Raw genomic sequence first — 26,192 nt, forward strand, 5'->3', positions numbered from 1 at the left:
TCTCGACACCTTATTTTAGTAAAATTATTTTTTTAAAAAACGAGATAATATCATTCTATCGAAGAAATATAAATTGACTCGTCCTTCTCGATGCCCCGAACAGGTTGTTTGGTTGAAGATTTTGTTTAAGATACCTCGACATAATATATTTAAAAATATAACGTCTAAAAGTAAAAAATAATTGTGTGAGAATATTATCATAATTTCATATAAAGAAATAATATTTATATTTGGCTGTACGATAATTAATTGTGGTTCGTTAATTTATTTTTAATAAATTAAATTATCCAACTAAAATTTAATTTAATTTTCATTCATTAATAAATAGTAAAAAACTTAATAACCATCCCTAATAAAGTTATAATGATTAGTAGACATAATAATTTCAATGAATAAGTAATCACATTTATTTAATATTTTCTTAGAAATAAAGTAATTAAACATTTTAATAAATTATTTTATTAAATTAAATAATTAATTATATTAGCGTTAATTTAATATCAATTAGTCAATTAATTAACTAATTAGATAAAATCTTGGTTAAGAAGAAAAGGTTGATATCTAAAATTAATTTATTTCGAGATAAAGGGTTGAAAAGTATGTCCCGAGCATGAATTTAGCTCGTCTAAGTCAATTTCCATCCAACAAAACGAGCCCGAAAGAGAAATTTTAAAAACCGGGAGAGAGAGGATGAAATATATTAGGTAAAGGGCAAATGTGGGACATGGAATAAGGTAGGTGGCATCATTAATTAGTACATAATTACAAGAATGAGAAGAAAAAATTAGGCTGTAAAGTGGTAATGAATTATATATATATATATATATATATATATATATATATATATATATATATATTCAACTTTAAGCTGTCATCTTCCATTTCCATTGGGTCCAATTAACACATACTTTATTTTTCTTTTTTCTTCAATCAATCTTTTTAAATTAATATAAAGTTGACCCACTAATATATATATATATATATATATATATATATATATATATATATATATATATTCTCCTTTATTTCAACATTAAATAATTTACTAAATAATATTATAATGTCCTTAAAAAATACTTTTAAAAAATTGATAGTTCCGGTATATGTCATTACAATGAATCTTCTTTTTTTGGTGTTTCGGTTATAATAACTTCAAAGTCAAACGTAGTTGACTTGAAACAATCCTATGTTGGGTGATCTCGTGAACGTTTTACTAATAAGCATTGACAAGAATGTGCTAAATTGACCCGTGTTGGTCGGTGAAATAGTCTTCACTCTTACAAATAGTTAAAGATAAGTAACGTATGAAGAGATTCATGAACATTCTTTTTTTCAATTTAATAATTTTGTATTTGAAATAAAAATTCTAATTATTTAGTTTTTAGGGTTTAAATTATATAAAATTCGAATTTTGTTTATAATAAAAAAGAAAATATTTTGAAATATGAATTTAAAATTTTGGAGTGTAACAAATAATAAAAAAACGACTAAATAAAATTAAAATATAATTATTTAAATTATAATTTTATAGTAAGAAAAAAAAAAATCTCTTGAAATATAATTGTATTTAATATATATTTTAAATCACACTAAATTAGATATGACTTTTTTTAATAAAAGAAATCAAATTGGGGGAGGGGGCCACGTCTTAGCATATTTGATGCTGACGTGGAAATTAATTAAATGTCTATTTCTATCAGACAAGATAAGTTATTAATTAATTAATTAATCTTAATTTTTTAATGAAAATTTCAAGATGGAACATGCCTTCCTCAAATTAGCAAAACAAATAATAAATAAAGTTTTTTTTTTTAATAAAAATATAAAAATCAAATTATATATATAAAAATAAATGGGAATGTCGTAGTCATGACCTTATGCTATTAAAATACTATGTATAATTAATTATAGTTTACATTTTATAAATAATTATTGAAGTGTTAATTAGAAATTAAAAATTTTAAAATAATTTTATTTGACTTTTAAACCTAATTGTGGTTATTATAAATAAATATAAATAATTCTTAATCTACCCGATATTTAATAATATAAGATATATAATTTAGCATTCTACCGAATGATGCTAACGAAGCCAAGAGATTCGTCCCTACCCACCATGAGTTAGCCCGGGCATACGACCCCAACACATATATTAGTTTGGGAGAGAGACTAATCCCACTATTACGATATACAATTTATATGTACTTAGCTCGAAACTGCTTCATGTTTCGAGCTTCATCGTAGCCTTAGTATCAGAGAACACAAAACCACGCCAGTGTGAGACCTGATCTTGTAGGTCTGCTCATACACGTTTGACAAGAACAAGGAAGTTGATGCGTAGTTGTTAGGCTAGATTTACCCAAACACTCGTGAACATGCATTCAACATGGACATTTATAGCATATCTATTGAGCAAACTAGAGAACAATTTATCTGATTAAATCATTATAATCGAGTATCTTCATGTAAGAGCTCAAGCTCACCGCTAGCAAATATTGTCTGCTTTGGTCCGTTATGTATCATCATCAGCCTCACAGTTTTAAAACGCATATACTAGGGAGAGGTTTCCATACCCTTATAAGGAGTGTTTCGTTCCCCTCTCCAACCGATATAGAATCTCACAATCCACCCCCTTAGAGGCCTAGCGTCCTTGCTAGCATACTACCCAATATTTGGCTCTAATACCATTTGTAACAGCCCAAGTCCACCACTAGTAGATATTGTCCGCTTTGGCTCGTTACGTATTGTCATCAGTCTCGTGATTTTAAAACGTGTCTGCTAGAGAGAGATTTCCACACCCTAATAAGAACGTTTCGTTCCACTCTCCAAACTAACGTGGGATCTGAGAAACACTAACCAAGTAGGTAATTCTAAACTCGTTTTAATTTGAAACGTAGTTGAACTCCAAACATAGTCATATCATTAAGAACTAATCGGTTCGAGTGGGTACTTTTCGAAATTACATTAAACTATGAGGAAGTTTTGTTATTATTAAGGTTTTGGAGGTTAAACACAAGAATTTAAGACATGGTTGGAATGTTTTTCCAAAAAATGAGGAGAAAACAAAGTAAGAAGAAGAGGACGAGGTCACAAATCTTTGTTGTGTTTGAAAAAGTCAACCATTGTTAATCGTAGACTTTAATGGGGATGTTTTCTTCCCCAAATAAAAAAACATAAATAAATAAATAAATAATTGAGGGAAATTGAATCCTCTCCATCAAACAAAAACTAAGAAGAAACAAGAAGAAAACACCAACAAAAACTTTCAAATTGTTTTCTTGCTCTCTCGTCGAAGTCGGGATCGAACCTTCAAATTCAAGAACGGTAATAGATATCTTATCTGTTGAGTTATGCTCGAGTTCGTTTTCTATATGTTTCCTTTGCTTTTTCAAAGAGGTTTCTTGTAGATTTTTGTTTTTTTTTTTTTCATACGATAAGATATCTGTAGTTATCGAGAAACTTGGATTTATGTAGTAAATGTTATTGAAGCTCTCGGGTAATTTTTGTTTGGATGGTTTGAGTTTGTGATCGGTAAAAGCTATCGTGTTCGAATATCCGCTCAATATAGGTAATGATTGAATGCTCAAAGGAAAGGAGCTGAATGGCAACAAATAAAGCAAAGGAAAGCAGCGGTTTGGGGAAGGAGAGGAAGATCACAGCTCCAAGTTCTCTTACTATTCCTAATACTTCAACCAAGAGAACTCCAAAATCATCTCCCAGAGGACACTCAACTGATCACAAATTATCGTTTTCGTCTTCTTTTTCATCTTCCTCCGCCGCTCATCTTTCGACGCTCGCCGAGAAACATGTTCCGAACTATCTCAAGTCCACGGCCAGCTCCCGCCATGAACATAGCAGCTTCAAATCAACCAAGAAGTCTGCAGTGCCTGCTCCTATACCTGAGAGCAAGGCGGGTTTGAATAGAAGAAGATCTTTCGACAAACCGCCTTCGACTGCACCGCGTTTGGATAAGCCATTTCGATCGCCTGGACCGAGGAATAGGGTGAGTAATTTTCCGATCCGATCGTCCTCTTTTGGGGCGAAATCCACCACCGCGGCTATCAGTTCTGCAAAGGTTGGTTTGTTGGAGAGGTCAGGTTCCAGAAACACCAAAGGGGGAGGAGGGAAGCTACAGACTCAACAAGTTCAGAGTTTGAGAAGTAGTAGTAATGTAAAGAAAAGCTTGAAGAGAGAATCTAGCAATGCTGCTTCAGCGGAAATGGTTCACAAGACTAAGAATTCTGTCGAACATGTTGATCCGAGTCCTTCGTTCGTTCTCGGCATGAACGACGAGGAGTTGAAGAAGATCGAGTGCGAACTCGACCCTTATCTTCCCGATCCCGAATTCAGCAAAGAACTTAGAACTGATCACCTGGAAAAGAAAGCAATTTTGGATAAAGAAGAAGCTCCACAGGCAGCTGCCGCAAAATCATTAGAACAAAATGAAGGGGAAACAGAGAAAGGAGACAGAAAAGTGGAGAACCCAGAGAGAATTGGAGTAGAAGAAGAGGAAGTTGTTGCTGAGGAAGAGAAGACCGAGACAGATCCCGATCACGATACCGATCCCGATCAAGAAGGTGAGGAAGGAGGTATTGTTTTAGATAAGGAGGGTGGAGCGGGTGGGGCGAAACCACGACAAGGAGGAGGAGCGGGGAGAGCTTCGGCGGTGTACAATGATGTGATAGAGGAGACAGCAAGTAAGCTGTTGGAGAAGAGGAAGAACAAGGTAAAAGCATTGGCTGGGGCATTTCAGACAGTCATTGACTATGAATCTTCATCCAAATGATTCATAATTCTCCATTCATTAATCAAACCTTTTCACAACGGATTGATCGTTTCTGAATTTCATACTTTACATTGTTTCTTTTTTTTTTTTTTTTTTTTTTTTTTTTTTTTTTTTTTTGTCTATTCAAATTGTTGTATTTAATTACATTGTTTTTGAAGCACTTTGTATAAATGTGAGGATAGTTTTTTGTTTTTGTTTTTGTTTTCTTTTTTTTTTTTTTTTGGTTTGGGTTTGAGCAAATTTTGAAATGGTTACACACTACTAATCCCCATTGCTACCTAATAAACCAATTAAATTACCTAAAGCAATTCAATGAACTCAAAGAAGCCGAAAGGTTTGGTCGTCCAAACGAATTATTGTCTCAAGAAAGGCCTTGATCACTGTGGACATACGCAGCTCCCGCTTTACCGTGACCTATCGTGAAAAGAATAACTCCCTTACGATAGGCCCTCCCATCTCCCGAACGTCCTTCGTATAGAATAGTACAACAAACCAACAAGACAAGAATAGCTCATAAGATGGGCGGTTAGGGAAGCGATTTCATTCGAGTCACCTACCAGGAAAATGATCAAGGAATTTTCTAGAGAATGAGCCACAAATTCTTCTCAAGAGGGTAGAAAAAGTCCCCGTTTGAACTTTCTTTTCTTCAAGACATTACTTTTCTTCTTCTTTTACGAGTGGGTCTTTAACTCTCAAATTCCATGAACTTTCTTTCCTTCTTCTCTCTCTCTCTCTCTCTATAAATCCATCTCTCTGATCTTCAAAGTCCACCACTACTTTCCCAACCGGACTTTTCACCCAAAACCCAAAAGCAGGGGATCAGAAAGCAAGAACACAAAGGAGAAGAAGAGATGTGTTTGGTGTTTGTGTGCGATGAGGACCAGAGGATCCTGTCGAGGCAGCCAGCTCCGGGGGCATGTCCCTACTGCGGAGGCACGATCCAGGCCACCGACGTAGAAACCAAATGGAGGTTCTGTTTCCTCCCTCTCTACTGGAAAAGTAAACGCAAGTTCAATTGCAACAGCTGCAACAGAGAGCTTGTTATGCAGTAGAAACACTGTTATCTTACAGATTAGTTCTTTTCCATGATCTTTGAAGTTAAGATGGGGGTGACCCATCTTATCTTCGTTTTGAGATTATGATCAGTGTTTGTGTAATAATCTCCTACTATCTTAAAAATAGATATACTGATATACATACCTTGAGATTGCTAGAGAATTTTGACCTTTCTCCACGTCTCTTTTATGATTATGAACTACTGTGTATGCTGCATGATCTCTATACAAATAGATTGCAGTTCTGGATTCAAAACGTAGAATGAATTATTCAGAGTTTAACATGAACTAGAAGTGGTGCATAAAAATAATCAGCAGCCCTTTTAACGTCGAATTCACGAAAGCCGTTCTTCTCTCACTTTTTTGAGTCGGGGAGGGTAGTTGTAAAGGAAATTACTGCTCATCAATCCTTAAAATTTAATACTCCATCACTTACAGAGTTTCAGCTTTTTAAAAAATGGTGATACAACTGATTTGGGGTAGGGCTTTGAGGCAAGACATGTAGGAATGTTCTCTGGCTGTTCTACCCACAGTTTATGGACGATTGAATTTGCTTTAAGTTTCTCTGATAAGTTAACGATCTGGGTTTCTCCCTTCACCTCGAGAGTAACCTACAAAACGAAAAAGTGATATAAAGTCAGCATGATAATTCCCACTTCGGGGACCAAAAAGTCCAGAGCGGCATAAGGGATCAATGAAATATAGAACACCGGTAATTTCAAATTAATTTGCACAAGATGGTAACCTGAAACGCAAGGAATTTTCCAAAGTCCATTTTGGTAGTTCAATCGTTTTGAAAACTTGAAACGAAAAGACTTGGACTTAAAATGGAGCTGGTTAAACAGGCTGCCGTGCAAAATGGCGGTTAACCATATAGAACACTTCAAAACTAAATAAAACTAAAAGAAAATGAACTAGCAGAGATACGAAAGTAATGAGACCTCCTTGACCTCCGACTATGGTGGAGATTCTTAAAAACTATATGAACATTAGGTGGAAAAATGAAAATATTCGGCTCCATACAAGCAAAATGGATTCAGAGTCGAGAATTTCCTCAGACAGAAAAAAATAGACCATTGTCCTAAAATGTTAGACACGAAAGAAATATTGAAGATCAGAGACAAAGTGTGTTATGAAGGAATTTATGAAATGTTAAATGGTGATACAACTGATTTGGGGTAGGGACAAAATGTTAAATGGTGATAAAATGTTAGACAATAATCATGAAGTTTACAACAAAACTCAGAAGAAGCAATTGTAGCGACAAAAACGGCAAGCTTCGAAGCTTGAAATGGTGATTTGAGACTGAAATTGCTGAAATTTTGACTGCAATTAAAATCAGGTTATGAAATCTTTAAATATAACCTATCCTAAAAAATGGCTGGAAAGTGACCAACTAAATCTGTGCCAAATTGCCCGTCTAAAACTTTGGTGATCCTTTCGACGTGTTCGTCGTGAAAACGGAGGTATTCTGAAATCGTGTGAATCTAAATAAGGAAAAACTAAAAAACTCAGGTTTTATCTAACAAAGTGTTCTTCCCCGACTACAACCGAGCACGGAAGTTCCAAATTGCTGAAAAATGTTTCATCTGTCAACCTTCAGAACAGACTTAACAGAGCAGAGCACCAATAAAGAAGAATTTCAGCATTTCAACAAAAAAGAATCAAGACTATGGACGCATACTGCATTGTTCAAGTTCAATGTACTACCGTTGAAAACAAATCTTCGGCTAACCTTGTGCATAGAATCGATATTTTGGGGACTACAGTACTCCGAAGTGTGAGGATCGTCTTTATTCAACCAAATGGCGGAGACTGAAGCATGGCATCCCTGAGTCACAACACTTCCGAGCGGCCACGAATCGATCAGATCTCTCCGAAGCACCACGTACTGAACCAAAACATCGGCGGCCTCCTCCGCCTTCGCTCCGCCGTCGTCCAGTGGAAGAACAGAATTACTTTCACCAGATTCACTCATAGAAGCCGAGCTAAACGAAATGGAATTCCAATTCCAAGAGCGGAGACAAAGTGAAGAACGTGGCCAAACCCTAGCGTTCGAACAGAGCCTCGCGGAATTCGAAATGGAGAATGTAAATCGAGATGCTGAAATTACCGATGCCATGGTATCTCCGCACACAGGAAGCAAATGAAGCCGTCAGTCCAAAAAATCTATTGGGCCTTTTGGGCCTGAACGAGGCCCAAAGTATTTATGACGTCATAATTATAGAAGGGATATTAGCGTACGTGTACTTGTTTATTATGCATTTTATAAAATAGTTTTATTTTAACTATTTTCTTTAATTACACGGTATTATTAATTAATTAATTCCAACACTATTATATTTTATTTAAGTCATTTAAAATCAAAACTCTAAATATTAATTAATTTATAGCTTATTCCATTTTTTTTATCAAATATCCACGTCATTGCTCAATTATTTTAGGACGTAAGTTTTAATTTATTATTTTTCCCCCCAACAAACAAACATAATTGAAAAAAAACCCCAAATTTCCAACAAATCAAAATTGAAATTATCTTATCTTATCTTTTGGTTCCAAAGTTTCAAATCAATACCTAATAAAAGAAGAACAATGTTCAAACTTTTTATTGAATTCTTCGGGTGGATTTGACACCTATTGACGTTGATTACTCGTTCAATTTATTTATTTATTTATTTTTCTAGAAGAAATAGAAAGTATCGATAAAGATTAAGATCGAGTCAAGAAGTTTTTTTTCTTTGACATTTTACATGATACTTTGTCCTGTAAAATCATTTATCAGAGCAAGCACGACTTAACTGACTGGATTATGACATCTGCTATCGACCAATGAGTTTGAGATACCATTAATCATAAACTTATTAGTCATTTTTAAAGTTGGAGAAAATTAGAGGTGTTCAAAAAATTCGATGACCCGAAAAATCTGATCAACCCAAAAAATTCGATGACCCGAAAAATCTGATCAACCCAAATCAACATATGCAGTTTGGGTTAGGTTAGGAACATATTTTGGTTAGGTCGGATTAAAATAAATAAAAATTCTATTGAGTCGGTCATGAGTTTCCTTAAAATTAGACGGGGTTGAATCAAACCATATTTTTTTAATAAAAGCTCTAGTGACTTTGCTTTGGGCTTCCACAAAAGGTCTCATGTTAATGGAGTTAGGATTCCTCACTTATAAACTCACGATCATTTACTAAATTAGGGGAGGTTGGACTTCCATCATCTAACAGAACCAACGTAAACAAAAAAAAAAAAAAATTGGATAGGTGTAATCAAATTACAATATAATAGGAGAAAATAAAATTAAGAAAGAAAAAAAACAAATAACAAAAAAAAAAAAAAAAAAAAAGAAGAAGAAGAAGAAGAAGCTAAGGCTACGGATTAATGTTCTTGTGGTTGATCATGGTGCCGCTGTTGCAGATCCGCCAGAGAAAAGCATCTAGACTTGAAGCTCATAAACCGTCTTCGATGAAAATCTGAAACTCTTTTTATTTTCGGTTCTTCATCTTCATCTTCATAATCTTCTGAAGAATATGAAGCAGGTGATCTTTTTTCTTCTTCGTCGCCATCATCATCATCATCTACTTCTCTGAGCGCTAACAAAGGCATCGACTTAGGGTTCTGCCAGGTGTAGAACGACGATTTCTTAGCCAATTTTGACGCAATCAAAATTCTTCTTCTCTTATTAAAAGAGTTTTCAGGTTTCACAATGTCTTTTACTGATTTCGCCTCTGCTAGATTCGCAAACGATTTCAATTTTCCAGAAAAGTGACTCGATAAGCCTCTCCTGATTTAAAAATGCAATATAACTCTTGAGACCAGCAGATTGAAGAGGAAAACGTCTTTTAGCATTTTAATCGAATCGAGTGATTGAAGTTATCTCCATCAGTTAATCGATCAAACAACAAAGGAAGAAAACGCAAAGAAACGGTAAAATTAAATTCGGACTCACTTAATCGGAAGAGACTCTTCCAACGATCCGAGAGACGCGAATCCTGAATCCAGTTTACTCCGAACCTCCTCCTCTTGATCTCCACCAGTGGACGAAATGCTCTCATCCTCGCTCTCATCACCATCAGGAACTCCGATCGAGGAAGAGGAATCAGAACGGTAATCGATTTCATCCTCCGGAGCTTTACGGACAGCGTAAGTTCGGAAAGAATTGAAACAGTTCCAAGGCGAATCAAGAGCATGATCCAGCGGCGGCGGGAGCGGAGAAGCAGCGGTCCGATCTCTGACAAAAGACGAAGAAGAGGCAACCTGGATGGTGAAAGAGGGAGGACCGATGAGAACCTCCATGACGACGAAGATAGAGAATCGTACGGAAGTGGAAGCGGCGGAGAGGCCTTCTTCTAGCGCTCGCCGGCGAAGACTTCGCTGTCGGAAAACGTGGGTAAAGGGATAGTTATGGCCCTAACAGAGAGAGAAAGAAAGATGAACAGAGTGGAAGGGGAAAATGCGATCCATAAAAGAAAGAGCTGCGAGAAAGGAAGCAACTGATTATTATTATTATTATTATTATTATTAATTTCAAATATTAAAAAACAAATAACAATTTAAAAATACTATTTGCCCTCAATTTTAATTATTTTTAAATTACAAATTGGCCAATATAATTTCTAGATCATAATTATTAATTTTGTTGGTATAATAATTCAAAATTTTAGTTTATATATTTAAAATAAAAAAATATACTAAATAATATATATATATATATATATATTTTAACATAATTAACTTCAAGGAGAAACTTGTAATTTAACAATTATTTAACATTTTTAAATTAACTTAATGCATTATAAATAAAATCAATTACCATAAGTATAATGATAAACCCTCATATTTCTAATATTATATTAATAAAATAATAATAATAATAGACATCCACAATTTTTATAAGTAATTCAATTTTTTTAATTGTTTTTTTTTATAATATGAAAATATAAATTTGAATAAAATTAGTGGTATTAATTTTATTTTTTGAAAGATCTATTTTTTTTTTTTTACTTAATAATTATGGTTTCATTTATATATTAAAAATAAGGATATTTTTAAATTTTTGTAAAGATTAATGAAAATTTTACAAGTTAAAAAAATATTTTAAAAATAAAATATAAGTCTTCGTCCATAAAGTAAGAGTATATTTAAAAATAAAAATAAAAATTTTAGGTAGAAAATATATAGGTTTGGAGTTTTTTTTTATTATTTATTAATTTAGCAAAAAAAACACACACACCAAAACGGTGCCGTATTAAACCGGAATGGATTTTGACTGGTTCAAGATGACGTGGCAAAGTGGGGCCCAAGAAAAAAACGTTATCGTGTTTGCTTTAATTGGATAAAATAAAAATGGGTCCCACTTTGTCGATATATTTAGGTAATCTTTTTTTTTTTTTTTCCTTTTTTAATTCGAATTAATATCCATATCGATTTAAATAGGAATATAATTATAGCCTAAATCCTATTCAATAAATAAACATTTAAATTGAAATTTAATTCCTTTTTTTTTTTGTTTTCCTCTTTAATTTTATCACTTAATTAGAGAAGCTTTTAAATCTACTCTTTATTAATATAATAATTTATAAATTTTTAATTTATCAGATTATTTTTTAATTATTTTAAAATTTTATACTTATCCATGGTACATATTAATTAAAATTGATGGTAATAATTTTTTTTTTAAACTATTTTATTTTTTATTTTTGAAAGTTTAAATATATTTTTTTAGATAAATAAAAAATTTTAAGATATTTTTATTAATTTAAAATAAAAGATAATTGGATAATTAAAAAATTGGTTTATGGCTAAATAGATACCAATTAAAGTTGAAGAATGCTTATCCACTAATATTTGTCTTTTCTTTTCTTTTCTTTTTTTTTCTCTTTTTTTTAATTATTCTATGGGTATAATAATCAAATCTACTTTTGCCCACTGATTTTTATTTTAAAAGAATTTCATATTGAATTAAATATTAATTTCAGTCAAATTCTAGAAGATAAGATTTTGTGTCGTTTTTTTTTTTTTTTTTTTTTTTTTTTTTTAATAATATCATGTAACCCTTCACGGCTACGACTCACTTGGTGCTTTTAAGATCAAAATCTATCCATATTGACCAACTCGAGTACTTTTATGATGTCTCTTTCTCTATTATGGTCACGTTACTTACTCAGTGGTTCTAAGAGTGGAGACCGTTTCTATAGATCAACTCGTGTCCTTTCAAGATGACCTTATTGGTCGACATAGAACGTGTCGATTCAATATATTTTGTCTTCACTCACATGTTTAGTAGGAAAATTCTTAGAAGATTATCTAACAGAGAATTACTTGTGGTTACGAGTTTTAGGAGGACTAAAATGAAAAGAAAAAGAAAGATTGAAGAATAAGTTAAGATATTAGAGAGAATCTAAAAGGGGCCCGGAAAAATCTTCTTGAGCGTTGTTTGTTGAACAAAATAGCCGCCATGGAGCCCTCAAAGAGACTCTCACACCCCTTCCTTGTACGGGCGGGGACATCTATTTATTCTTCGGCCCCTATTTCTAAATATTCTTTAAATTAATCATTTTTTTTTCCATGATAAAGTATTTTTTCAAATTATAAATTTAAACATAATTCGCGAAATTCAATTTGTTGGTCGAAGATGTCTTAACCAGCAAGCAACGCTCGGGTTGGCTCAAGTTGGCTAATCGGCTAATTGATAGGATAGACGATAATTGGATATGAAATTAGGTCTAATCTATTGATTAAATCTTAATGCTTATTTAATATAAGTTAAAGTTTGATTATTTTATGAGGAAATATCAAAATAATTATAAAATGGAAAGACCAAGAAATGGTTCGAAAAATTCTATGGTGGAGGCTGTTCTTTTTGGAATGTGGCCGACAAAGATTCAAAGGAAGCACTTGCAAATTTTCAATTGGTTGGTTCTTTTTGGAGAATCACCGGAGGGTAAGGATAAACAAAGTAAGGGAACAAAATTTGATTGGTAAAAACAAGTTGGTCAATGAAAGAGACTGGCCCCAAATGCTTCAATCTTTTAGAACATTTCAAAGGCAAAACCATTTCCCCATATGTGGGGAGATAGAAATTTGTTTGTATCGTTGTTTGAAATTCAATGATTATGTTTCAAACGTACCTTTGAAAGTCATTGAATGCTAAATTTTGGTTGAAACGAGTCGTTTTGGTACTGAATTTGGATGGATAATTAGGCGATTGGAGAATGGGATTCGTGATTTAGTTATGTCACACCCTGCCTATGAGCCACGAGATGATATGATATGTTACTATCCAGAGAATGGTTAAGAATTGCGTAGATGATATGTTATGTTACTATGTCCGGGAGAGTTAAGAGTTTGCTAGCTTATCTTTAAGCATGGATGGTATGTTATGTTACTATGCAGGAACGGTTAAGGGTTTATTGGCTTATCTTTAAGCGTAGATGGTATGTAATGTTACTATGCAGGGAATGGTTAAGGGTTTGCTAGCTTATCTTTAACCGTGGATGATATACTATGTCACTATATCAGAAACGGTTAAGGGTTTGCTAGCTTATCTTTAAGCGTGGATGATATGTTATGTTACCATGCAGGGAAGAGTTAAAAGTTTGCTAGCTTACCTTTAAGCATGGATGATATGTTATGTTACTATGCAGGGAACGGTTAAGGGTTTGCTAGCTTACCTTTAACCGTGGCCGTCAAGATGGGTCGTTACAGAATAAGTTTAGGACAGAGTTTAACCCAATCTTACTATAAAAAACAATAAGCATCAACACTCAATGATATGCTATGAACTTCCGGTGTCACAATCAATGAATTAAGAACAATGGCTAACTATTCTCATTATCCAGAAAAAGAACAGACAGCAAAGAAAGAATCATGAGGCATCATCACAAGCAGATAAGACTATTGCTGATGCTCATCTGGCTTGATTAATCAATGAGTGAAAGGAAATGGAATACCAATAAGTATATTTTAAAGTATCATCTACAAACCTGATCATCTATCATGGCTGTCTGAGGTTGTTTTTCATTCAGCTCACAAAGCCAGATGCAGAATCCTCGTGAGCTAGGGAGCCAGTATTTCATTCCCCGTTGCGGCTAGAGAATGATTTTAGACGCCCCATCGACGATTCTTCAGAGAAAAGCATTAGATGACGATGACAACGTATAGAAAAGCTTTTCTCCTTTGCATCAAATGAAGTGATTGTACGAAACCGTTCGAGGTGTCTAGCAATTTGGGATACAGGAGTCGAATTCGATCGTCCATCGATGTGGCTTCTTCCCAGGTTATACACAGCACAAAAATGGTGGTTGGATGGTTACATAACCATGGAGTTGGAACGACGATGATCGGCTGCACCATTGCTGAATTTCCCACTAGTCTGCCTAACTTTAAGGCTGCTGAACCTAAGTGGCTTTGGCTGATAAAGGGACAGTAACATTTTCTCCAGATTCTGCACGGTGTACTTCGCATACTTACTCGAACTCGGGTCTTGCTCGACTAGAGGACCATAATTCTGCATGTAACTGCGATAAACAGGCACGATTGTTTGAACTATAAGCTGGCATGTCTTCTCCCTCAATTCTTTGTCAGTTATAACCCAGACTGATTGCTTCTTATACATGTCTTCAAAAGCTTCATTGAACGTCTTAAGACGTTTCTTGACGAGATCACGAGCAGTAGCACGCCCACCCGAGAACATGATCAAGCCCTCCCTGCTTAAATGGCTAGGAAGTTTACTCCAGCTATCCCTCAAGAAAACTGCAGCATAGTAATCCTTGTACTGTTCATGTTCCTTTACTTTCTCTCCCATTAGTTCTCCAACTTTCGTTCCTTTGAGGTGCTTATGTAGATGCCAATGGTTGTTCATGGCGAAAAAGTTGGACAAGATATTATCTTCATAAGCCTTTATCCAAGCGTCCAGATTCTGCTCGATGGCTCTAACAAGGTTCGTAACCTCACCGATAAGAAGACCCTCTTGGAACTTTTCCTTCTTCCAACTTCGGTGAATGACAAGAGCTTGGGTCAGGATCGGCCGATAATCGTCACTGAGCAGTTTATTACTGTAATCAATAATGAAGCTAACCAACCTTGGAACTGCCCCATCTAAAGGTGGAGAGTTTTGCCTCTGTAACTCCACCTGAACAAGAAGTTCCCAGAAAATCTCGGCCACGCCATCGATAACCCGCTTAATGAGATCCCGAGTCAGGTTTTGAATTTCCAAACACGCAGCCCCGCCAAAGAGCCGATTAAAGTCGAGTCTCAGTTTGTTCAAGGATGCAAAGATATCTAACAACTTCAAAAGCTTAATAGGATCGTTCTTGCTCTCTGTTACAGTCTTCCCAAATTGAAGAAATGCAAGAATACCTGCTTGTGTTACTATCTTTGCAAAGCAGCCCATCCAAACATCCAATCCAATCCTCTCAAAAACATCATTACAAAGCTTGAACTCAGCTTCAAACAAGTGTTTCACAGCAAACTCCAAATGCTTTCCCCATTTTGCAATGTACCCTTCAATGCTCTGCACATCGTTGAACTCGGAAACCGATATCTCCAAGTAATCCAAATCAAGAGCCTGCAAACTAGCCCTAACGTTAGAACTACGAACTTCAACGTAAATGGATATGCATCTATCGAGTCGTTTATTAGCAATCAATCTCCCAAGAATAGCCTGCAATTTTTGAATAACAGTCACAGGCAATGGAGATGGAGCAATGCACGCCTGCTCACCGAGCGACGGGGAAGACGACATGGGAAGGGGCACACTGTGCTCCGTTAAAAGACGCCTAAACTCGTTCTCTAGTTTATCTAAAGCAGCATTCAAAAGCCCCCCATCAAGCCGAATTCTATCCTCATCACTCTGCAAATCCCTCAAAATTTTCAAAGATTTCTTCAAATTCGCAAGATATCTCTCATCAGCAACATTATTATCTTCCAAATACTCAACTATGTCCTCTAACCACTGGATTGCAAGTCCACAGTTATCTCCCAAGAACCTCAATGCCTCTTCCATACGTTTCAACACCGACAAATAACCAGGCAGATCATTCCTCGGGTCCGATAACAGAGACTTTTCAAGGCCATGAACCGCATCAAAAACCTTAAGCACCGCCGCCGCTGGGCCAACGGCTCGATTTATATGGCCACCGACGGCGACGAGAGCTTCCTTATCAGCACGAATAGGCCGAACAGCTGCTTCTAAAGTCGGCAATCTTTGGCTAATATCCTCCAATCTCGACCCAGCTTTCTGCAACGCAAACCCTAAATCCCTAGATTTCTCTAAACTAGCCTTCAACGACCTAGTAGCAGACATCAAATTCTCAATACTTCCGTTCCCCTTCCCATTCCCATCAATCGACACCGGTGCCGTCATTTTCAACACAAAACCCTAACACCTCGATAACCAAAATTTCCAGAATCAAAAACTTCGATTAAAAAACGAAATCAATAGCAAGAAAAACAGAGGGAAACAATAAGAAACAAACGAAACGAAGATTCGTAAATTTCACGGAAATTTCCATGGGAATCATCGAACCGGAGAAAATCGAAAATCAAATAGAATAAGTACAAGAATTAAACCCATGCCACAGTGTAGCTCCTTCTCAAAAGGGAAGAAAATCCAATCGCCAAAAAAGAGAAAGATTAGCGATAAACAAACCAGAAAAGCCAATGGCGATGAAATGAACAGACCAACCACTGAACAAACAAACAGGTGAGAGAGAAAGATCGAGAAGAAACTCAGATGGCGAAGAGAAAGAGAGGAAGAAATCTGGAAATTGAACTGAGTTGACTCAGTGAAGTGAATCGGAAGAAGAAGGGGTAATTCGGAAATGGAGAGACCTGAGATTCGGAATCGGAGTGTAAGGATTCGATGAGAGGGAGAAAAGAGAGTGAGAAAGTAAGAGGATGAAGAACACGCTTTTTGACAGCCTCGAGGAAAACCATTTCTCTTTCTATAAATAATTTAAATATATTTTTTTAATTTCTTTTAATTTAAAAAAAAAAAAAAAAAAAAAAAAAAAAAAACTAAAGTGATTTATTAGTGATTTTATTCTACTTTTGTTTTTTTTTTTCTTTCATTGGAAAAAAATATCTTTTTTTTGTCTCATTTTTTAAAATGTTTTCAAATTCTAACATAAACTTTTTTATAATTATATATATATATATATATATATATATATATATATGTATGTATATATACATAATTAAGGCGTTAGGCTAAAGTGGTTTACATTGACCTTAGATCGGTACGTTTTCAGTAGGTCGAGCATCTCAGGATTATGAGCAGGTGATTGGAGGACTAGACTTGAATATACCTGGAGATTGGATTAACCTCGAAGAGTTAGTCTCGAGTATCCTGAAAACACGACATGAAATTTCCGTGCTTTAATCTCCCTAACAAACATGCATGAGTCATCGAGTTAAGCTTAAGACACTAGAGCTAAAGCGGTTTACACGATGACTTAGGTCAGTACCTTTTTCAGTAGACCGAGCATTTTAGGATCGTGAGCGGGTGATCAGAGGACTAGACTTGAGTACATCCAAATATTAGATTAGGTTCGAAAAGTTAGTCTCCAGTGTTTGAAATTTAAACCATCTAGATGCTTCTAATAAGCTAATAGATCGCCACATCATCTATATACATATTATATATATATATGTATATATATACTTAAAACCATTTTAATTAAATATTTATAAATCAAATATGTAATTTAATTAAATTTATAGAGCTTGAAGAATTCTATTTTTATTAAAATATTAAAAATAAAAATTTCTATACCAAACTTTTGATTTTATTGAGTATTAGAAATTAATACATTATGAAAATTAAATAAATCACATAAAAACAAACTAATATATTAAAATAAAAAAATAAAAAAATAAAAATATTATATATATTAAAAAAAGCAACCAAATCTCTGTCCAAGCTCACCGACAAAATGCCACCCATTAGAAGATAAAAGTTTCACAAATAGTCCCTATCTAAGAATTCTTTACGAATATTTTATTAATTGATTGAGACTATTTATAATATAAAAAATTTGTAATTTTTTAAATTATAAGAACTAAATTTTTATTTTTATAAATATGAAGAATTAAATTTGTGTTATTATAGCTATATCGTCCTTATATAAAAATGGTAATACATTTATAGTATTAATTTCATATAATATATAGTTTTGAAAATATAAATTTAGAACAAATTGAGTTGAGCTAATATATACGGGTTTATATCCTATATATAATATTTTAACTAGATGAATTTTATTGAATTATTTAAATAAATATTATATATAATTTATGCTAAATTAATAAAAATATATGTTGTAAATATTCATAAAATTTCAAATATTTCATTACTACACTGAGACTTTCATAACAGTCTAAAAAATACCATTATTGTTAGTATGAGATAGAAACGGTTAGTACTTTGTTTTAATAATATTTTTTTGTTAATTTAACCTATAATTTATTTAATTGAGATTTTAAAAAGTTAAAAATATGGGAATGAAAAAGAAAGTGGAGCCCACATCGAGTGGGACCCATAAAATAAAAATAATAAAATAATAAAATAATAAAAAAGGAATTTATTCTCAAGCACGTGTAAGCCAAGCACGTGTAAGCCATAGTTCTTTATTCTCCCACCCATTTTCACCTGCTTCACCCAGTTCTCACCAGTTCTACCACCAACAAAACTATAAAATTTTTATTTTACTGTATAAAATAAATAAATACATTATTAAAATAATAATTAAAAAAAAAACTTAAAATATTTTTAATAATATAAACGGTACAATATTCATTATAAATTTATAAATAATGGCAATATTAGTCGATAATAATAAATTCAAATATTCACCGACTAAATGGACCCTCAACTATTCTATATTTAACTTTATAAACTACTCGCTTTAATGATTCGTGTTCTTTAAATGATAGTATGATCGAGTTAATAAGGGCAATTTTTTTGGTAAAGGAAATGCCCTTTATCGATGGGACCTAGATTTAATGCGGAAACTATTAAAAATGGGTTGTATTTTAAATTAATATGGCCCATCAGTCTTTAAAATCGTGAATAAATTTTAATAAAAAATTAAAATTTATAGTTACTTTATGATTTCTTGTATTAAATTATGGTTTTCATGATTAATGGTAGCAAAGTATATAAAATCATACACAAATAATCAAATGCTAAAACTTAGGTTAAATAATAATAATAATAATAATATAATGATATTTTTAATCTATTATTTAAGTCGAAGGATATTAATATAATTTTTTTTAAAGTTTAAAGTTTAGGAATATTATTGAAATATTTATAAATTTAAAGACTTTTTTTTTTATATAAATACAAATTTTTATTGATGTTTTTATTAATTTGCATCAAGGTTTGAATTTAATAAAACTATAAAATGAATTTAAATGTATAAAAAATAATAATAAAATAAATATTTGCACAATTTGCATAACGTGACCAAGAAAAAAGGGGAAAAAATAAATAAAGTAAAAGATGGAGGACCAAAGTACAAAGTTGAGATACGAAGTATGATTTTTTCTTCCCAACGAAGTATCCACAAATAAATAATTTGATCCGACAAAAAAAAATATTAAAATTAATATATTATTTTGTATAATTTTTCAATAAGTTCACGTATTAATTTAACCTATGCAATTAAAAAATATATCGAAGAATAATATTGATTATGGTGGGTTTTGAAGGATAGTTCACTCCGTCTCCGAGACGGATACGACTTCTTCTAGTGCTAAAAGACAATTGGAAGACACTCGAGGCTAGAATATGTCGTGAAAGAAGCATACTGGTCTGCTTTGACTGTGTCTCCGAATCACAATTGAATGTAGATATCATGAATGCGAGGTGCAGGATACTAGGTAACAATCTACTCTAGTAATAGGAGAAAGGAAAACACTCAATCAGTTGGGCGGCTGTCAACCAGCAACTTTTGTATTTATGGGACAAGCAGACAAAGAAGTTTTCTTCATCCCTGTCACTTGTCACAGTGCTCGGTCATTGTCTGATAATATCATTTAATTGTGAAAGATAAGTCAATTTAAGTATAATTTAACTAATTAAGACGTATATTCCAAATCGAGAAACGTTCGAGTTTTCTACTTGTTATAAGTAAAATTATAAATTTAAAATTAGGAAAATAAAACATATATTTTTTTAAAAATTTAAAGGTATTTTTATAATAAAATACAAATAAAGGATTATATTTAGCCAATTATCAGTCTCCAGCTGTGCAACCAAAATTGGCAAAATTCCAAAATCTGAACTGGCAGAGCTTAGCGTAGTATCGAGGTACCTGATTGCTACCCCCACTGGAAAGTTAACCGTGGTAGATGAAATATAATCATGGTTAGAAACTTTGTGAGTTAATAATAAAAATAGGAAAATACTCTTAAAATAAAATTTTAAAAAAATTATTAAATGAAAACCGTTGATATTAGTTTAAAAAATATATTTAAACCTTAAAAAGTTTAAAAAATACAAATTAACTTATTTAAAAAAATACACTTAAAAAACATTTATTTATTTTTTTATAAATAAATTTAAAATACAATTACTGTTAATACCATCTTTCAAAAATAATTCGTAATATAAAATAATTTAAAAATAATTTATGGGAGGAATATAAAACGATTTTCGTTCCTATGTTAATAATTAAAAAAAATAACTTTTTTTTAATAAAGATAAATGATTTTAATGCTAATTTTAAAATTTTTAATTATAATACAGACAATAAAAATATTTTTTAATTATAAAAAATAATTAATTTTAAAGAGTATTACTATGGGTATTTCTTATGAAACAAATTAGAATATATTACGTCTAAAATTAGTGGTAAAGTATTTTCACGAATTTTTTAAAAAATTTATGAATAAATTGAAATTTTTAAAGATAATTTTGAAATAAAGTAAAAAACAATACACCATTTAAATTTTTTTGAAAAATATTGAAAATTTAATTATTTAAAATACATTTTAAAAAATACAAAAATTTAGAAAACGTATCCAAAAATATGTTTGACCCATTCAAAGCTTGATTTTTTTTTTTTTGGAAAATAGCTTCATATTTATTTTATTTAGAAGCATGTGATAGAGAGATTAAAAAAAAAAAGAGATTCTTTTAGTTATAAATTTATTTATTTATTTATTTATTTAAATAACTCAATTTAGATACCCAAATCCAAAGGAAAAAGTGTAAATAAAGCAATGATTTTTATAGATACCCAAATCTTTTTCTAATCACATTTTCATTAATTATTATTGTTTTTATAATAATGGTTGATGTGTTTAATTTAATTGTTTGGATATTATTAATATTTTTTTATTTTAATCATATTTTTAAATAATAAACCTATTCTAACTCAATAATAATTTTTTTAAATTATATTTATTTAAATCTTATTTTTAATAAAGATTTATTTATTTTAAATATTTAATTAAATTTTATAACTAAATTATATATATATTAAAAATTAAACCAACGATTGTCAATTATTGAGTCATTTTAAAAATATTTGGAATCTAAATGCATATGATTTTCTTGCTTCAAGAACAATCCAAAGATATGTTCAAAAATTAAAGCAATTACAATATAACTTTAGAAAATGTATTATAATTTAATGAATATTTGATTTTTTAAATTAATTTATGTATTAAATATAAAATTAAAATTGAGATCTATAGACTCTATACTATTTAAAAAATATCCAAATTAGATATAAAATAATAAAAAAATTAATGAAGAAAACTTAAGAGAGAAAACATGTGAGATCGTACGTTTGTTGGAGAGGGAAACTAGTGCCAGCTAGTACGCTGAGCCTCAAATGAGGTAGATTGTGAGATCTCATGTCGGTTAGAGAGGAGAACAAAACATTTTTTTATAACTGTATAGAAACCTAACTCTAAAATGCGTTTTAAAACCTTAGAGGAAGCTCAAAAGGGAAAGTCTAAAGAAGACAATATCTAGTAGCGGTGAGCTTGAGTTGTTATAAATGGTATCATAGTTAGACACCGGGTAGTGTGCCAGCAAGGACGCTGCGCCCTAAGGAGGTGGATTGTAAGATGCCACGTTAGTTGGAGAGGGGAACAAAGCACTGGACACTGGGCCTTAATGGGGTGGATTGTGAGATCCCGCGGTGAGCTTGAGTTGCTATAAATGGTATTAGAGCCAGACATTGGGTGGTGTCCCAGCGGCTCCCAAGGGGGTGGATTGTAAGATCCCGCATCGGCTGAAGAGGGGAACAAAGCACTGAACGCTGGCCCTTAATGGGGTGGATTGTGAGATCCCGCGGTGAGCTTGAGTTGTTATAAATGGTATCAGAGCCAGACATCGGGCGGTGTACCAGCAAAAAACGCTGACTCCCAAGGAGATGGATTGTAAGATGCCACGTCAGTTGGAGAGGGGAACAAAGCACTGGACTCTGGCCCTTAATGGGGTGAATTGTGAGATCCCGCGGTGAGCTTGAGTTGCTATAAATGATATCAGAGCCAGACATTGGGTGGTGTACCAGCAAGAACGCTGGCTCCCAAGGGGTAGACTGTAAGATCCCACATCGGATGGAGAAGGGAACAAATCACTGGACGCTGGCTAATGGATTATACCTAATGCGCCAAAGCGGACAATATCGGTTAGCAGTGACTTAGACGGTTACACATAGTATTTGTTAATGGTGGGTTTAAAGGGGGTAGCAAACATAAATTAAGAATATATAAGGACTAAAAATATAATTTAAAATAAATGAGGGGTTGAAAGAAAATTAAAAAATTATTTATTTTTGTCTTGGTGGGGTTTCCGGGTAAAAAGAAAAGGGGAGAAAGTGGAAAAAGGAAAAAGTGGAGGGGGGGAATTGCAAAAGAAAAGTACTAAAAGTGGGAAAATGAAGAAAAATACGTACAAAATAATTCCCTGCCAAAATACAGTACTGCACGGCATTGCATTAGTAGAGAGAGGTAAAGTTGTGGCGTTCTCACAGAGCTGAAAGAGGTGTGTTTCAGAAGCTCACTGTTTCACTGATTTTGAGGCCATTTTTAGAGACCGAATCAGAGAAAAGAGTCGCTCACAAGTTTCACAGTTCGCCACACCAATACCCATTTTTTCTCTTCACAACAACCCCATTACTCAACTTTCAAATCTCTTCCACACAGATTTCGAAACCCAGGTAAAGATTTCCTCTCTGTTCTTCAATCTATTCATTGTTTTATGGCTTCCCCCCTTTTTTATTTTCAAATGTTTCTGTAATGCCCTAGAGAAATCGAGGGTTTCTGTTCTTTGAACGCCTCTTGCGGGTTTAATCTCTCCTCCGATTGCGTTTTCCTCTCTATTCTTGCGATTTCTCCGATTATCGATTGAAACTATTGGGGATTTTTAATTGTTTCTGCATTTTGAGCTTTTGTTTATGATTGTTCTTGAGATTTTTCATCTGGATATTGTCCATTTCAGTCGATTATTGATTCAAACTATTGGGGATTTTTAATGTGAAGTTGATCGAGACGAATGTATCTGCATTTTGAGCTTTGGACTATGATTGTTCTTGAGATTTTTCATCTGGATATTGTCCATTTCAGTCGATTATTGATTCAAACTATTGGGGATTTTTAATGCGAAGTTGATCGAGGCGAATGTTTCTACATTTTGCGCTTTGGATTATGATTGTTCTTGAGATTTTTCATGAGGAGATTCTTATTGCTATTGGATCTGATTCTGCGTTTATATTTAGTTCCTAATCCCTAAAATGTTTCAATCTGTTCGTTTTCTTGTACTTCTGATTATATGAACTGTGTTCTTATCAAGCAGATACTAATAATGTTTGTATTTACATTGGTTTCTGCTGATTCTGATGGATTTCTGAAACTATTTGTATTTGTCAATGAACACAAATGCCATTGATTCAGAACAAGAAGCTATGATTTTGCAGGGGTTGGTTTTTCAGAGCGGCAATTCGAAATAATGCTGAGAAAACGAACAAGGTCGGTTCAGAACGATCAATATAGAATGAATCAGCTGAATGTTCCTTGTTCTAGTTCGATTTTCAAAAGATGTCACATGTTTACTGGCTTATCTCCTAAAGGTTTAGATTATGATTCAGCTAAAAGTCCCACTTCTCCTCTTGATTTTTGGGTATTCCCTCTTAAATCTCCTAGATCATTATCCAATGAGAGCCATAGAAGGAACTGGGATTGTAGTAAAGTAGGGCTTAGCATTGTAGATTCCTTAAATGACGATGACAATGAACTATTTGGGAAAGTTCTTCGATCATCGGATAGTAAGACCGTTCTTTTCAGACCTCGAATTGTCGCTAAGAACAACTTGGATCGTCCTTCAAGAGCTATTCTTTTTCAAGGACCGAAATCCTTGCCTAAAAACTATGTAACTTTCCCTTTATCAAAGACCAAATCTCCCATTGATCAGGGAAACTCTAATGTGATTTTTGAAATTGGAGAAACCCCGTTAGAATCCGAGCGTTTCAGGAACTACTCTCGATCGTTTGATTCCTATAGGTCGTTTGCTCCTCGTCCTGGTTTAACTGGTAACAGCCTTGGTAGTAGTTGTACTACTGAGAGCATTGATTCTCCATGGTTAGCTGAAGAACCTAGAGATTCAAATAAACGTCCCCTTGCGAAACTGTGTTCGAGTTCTTTGGGCGTATCTGTTGACAATGGATCTAAGAGGCCTCTCTCAGCAAGTGAGATTGAGTTGTCTGAGGATTATACTTGTGTGATCTCACACGGTCCGAACCCGAAAACTACTCATATTTACGGTGACTGCATTTTAGAAAGTCGTAATTGTTTGAGCTCTTCTTGTGAAAATGAAATGAAGGAGGGATTGTTCCATCCTCTTAAGAACATGGATATGGCCACTTCATATACCTTAAGTGACTTCTTAAGCTTCTGCCATTCCTGTCATGAGAAACTGGAAGAGGGAAAAGACATCTACATTTACAGGTTTGCCACAAGAAAAATCAACAGTGTTCTTGTTTCTTGCATCCCTTTTTACGAGAATAACGAACTCGTGACCGTTGCAGGGGGGAGAAAGCTTTCTGTAGCCTTACGTGCCGTTCTCAGGAGATATCGATGGATGAAGAGCTCGAGAAATCCATCGAAAAAACCTCGGTGAGTTCTCCTAAGTCCAATGCTGACCGTGATGAGGATCTCTTCGGAACGAGCGTTGGTGGCTTTGCATAAGCACTCGCCGCGTACGATGCCCGTTGAAGTTAACGGACACCCTTTTGGTCATCTGTTTGAAAAGAGCTGTTTTTATGTCCATTGGTGGCGGCCATGGATGATCATTTTTGTAAAATCATGGTGTCTACTGTCTTTGTTGCTTCGCCATTTTTACATAAACTTGACTGTGAATGCCTTGTGAGCCTGTTTTTTGTGGCTCCTATTTTTGAGTTTCTTTCTGGCTTCATTTATGATTATGGCCAGAAAATAAGATGATGAATGGACCCGAAACTTTAAGAACTTATACTTTTCATCTAGTACGCTCGTAAATTTTAATTATTTTTTCGAATGGGTAAGAATTTATTAGAAACATAAATGTAAATTCCACCTTGGTTGGAGAGGAGAACGAAACATTTGTTATAAGAGCGTAAAAATCTCTCTTTAGTAGACGCGTTTCAGGGAAGCCCGAAAGAGAAAGCCTATAGAAGATAGTATCTGCTAGCGAAGCTCGGGAGTGAAATTTGAGAGGAAGCCCGAAAGGGAAAGTCCACAGAGGACACGAGAAAGCTGAGGGAAAATCCAAAGCCCATAGAACTTGATACAACTTGAAGCTTTAGAGTGTAGGCTTGGATGATCCACATCTCAGGGTCAGGCGCTGATGAGCACATTGAACTATCCATGTGGCTGAGAGCCCTCACAGCCCAGGCACAACGACGCAATTATCAGGGGCGCGCTCTACCACTGAGCTAATAGCCTGTCGTGCGGGCCTCCCGCTGGGGCCCGCTATGCCAAAAGTGAGAGAAACCCCATCCCTCTCTTTCCTTTTTTCGCCCCCATGTCCCCACACGGGAGGGACATGGGGACGTAAAAAAGGGGATCCTATCAACTTGTTCTGACCTAGGATAATAAGCTCATGAGCTTAGTCTTACTTCACCGTCGAGAAACGAAAGAAGACTTCCATCTCCAAGTTTAACTCAGACGTAACTCGCTTCTTTTTGGGTGTGAAGCAGTGTCCAACCAAAATACCCAGCAAGCATTAGCTCTCCCTGAAAAGGAGGTGATCCAGCCGCACCTTCCAGTACGGCTACCTTGAGTTTCATTTTACAGGTCGACACTCCCATTTAATTAGGGTTTACTCGAGACACGATAGCAGCTCCACC

General features: G+C 33.8%; 6 protein-coding genes across 9 annotated transcripts; 3 read left to right on the forward strand and 3 right to left on the reverse strand.

The window, feature by feature from the left end:
- Window positions 1-3,601: 3,601 nt before the first annotated feature.
- LOC111798751 (uncharacterized) lies at window positions 3,602-4,985 on the forward strand. The gene has a single exon (XM_023682075.2). It carries the CDS (start codon window positions 3,602-3,604, stop codon window positions 4,784-4,786), a length of 1,185 nt encoding a protein of 394 aa, XP_023537843.2. The 3' UTR covers window positions 4,787-4,985.
- Window positions 4,986-5,637: 652 nt separating this feature from the next.
- Window positions 5,638-6,004, forward strand: LOC111799061 (uncharacterized). Its single transcript, XM_023682454.2, has one exon. The coding sequence runs from the start codon at window positions 5,638-5,640 to the stop codon at window positions 5,836-5,838; it is 201 nt and encodes a 66-aa protein (XP_023538222.1). The 3' UTR covers window positions 5,839-6,004.
- Window positions 5,959-7,983, reverse strand: LOC111798752 (uncharacterized). 2 transcript variants are annotated; one of them, XM_087125692.1, is made up of 3 exons: window positions 7,577-7,983; window positions 6,278-6,452; window positions 5,959-6,085 (listed from the first exon to the last, which is right to left on the reverse strand). In XM_087125692.1, coding segments are annotated over exons 1-3 (564 nt in total). In that variant the 5' UTR covers window positions 7,964-7,983; the 3' UTR covers window positions 5,959-6,083. The 2 variants fall into 2 exon arrangements, with proteins under 2 accessions (XP_086981818.1, XP_086981817.1); XM_087125691.1 differs by having other exon boundaries at window positions 6,064-6,452.
- A 1,124-nt stretch (window positions 7,984-9,107) lies between these two features.
- LOC111798715 (protein OXIDATIVE STRESS 3 LIKE 4) lies at window positions 9,108-10,335 on the reverse strand. Its single transcript, XM_023682029.2, has 2 exons — window positions 9,797-10,335; window positions 9,108-9,631 (listed from the first exon to the last, which is right to left on the reverse strand). The coding sequence occupies exons 1-2, from the start codon at window positions 10,141-10,143 to the stop codon at window positions 9,226-9,228; spliced, it is 753 nt and encodes a 250-aa protein (XP_023537797.2). The 5' UTR covers window positions 10,144-10,335; the 3' UTR covers window positions 9,108-9,225.
- Window positions 10,336-13,622: 3,287 nt separating this feature from the next.
- On the reverse strand, window positions 13,623-16,776 carry LOC111798774 (exocyst complex component EXO70A1). Its single transcript, XM_023682101.2, has one exon. The coding sequence runs from the start codon at window positions 16,211-16,213 to the stop codon at window positions 14,159-14,161; it is 2,055 nt and encodes a 684-aa protein (XP_023537869.2). The 5' UTR covers window positions 16,214-16,776; the 3' UTR covers window positions 13,623-14,158.
- Window positions 16,777-22,814: 6,038 nt separating this feature from the next.
- LOC111799279 (FCS-Like Zinc finger 10) lies at window positions 22,815-25,336 on the forward strand. 3 transcript variants are annotated; one of them, XM_087125182.1, is made up of 3 exons: window positions 22,815-23,030; window positions 23,121-24,813; window positions 24,894-25,336. In XM_087125182.1, exons 2-3 carry the CDS (start codon window positions 23,819-23,821, stop codon window positions 25,051-25,053), a joined length of 1,155 nt encoding a protein of 384 aa, XP_086981308.1. In that variant the 5' UTR covers window positions 22,815-23,030; window positions 23,121-23,818; the 3' UTR covers window positions 25,054-25,336. The 3 variants fall into 3 exon arrangements, with proteins under 3 accessions (XP_086981308.1, XP_023538528.1, XP_086981306.1); XM_023682760.2 differs by having other exon boundaries at window positions 23,764-24,813; XM_087125180.1 differs by having other exon boundaries at window positions 23,787-24,813.
- The last annotated feature ends 856 nt before the right edge of the window (window positions 25,337-26,192 follow it).

The sequence above is a fragment of the Cucurbita pepo genome, chromosome 7, assembly GCF_057944985.1.
Source record: "Cucurbita pepo subsp. pepo isolate OVF chromosome 7, ASM5794498v1, whole genome shotgun sequence".
NCBI classification, from domain to species: Eukaryota; Viridiplantae; Streptophyta; class Magnoliopsida; order Cucurbitales; family Cucurbitaceae; genus Cucurbita; species Cucurbita pepo.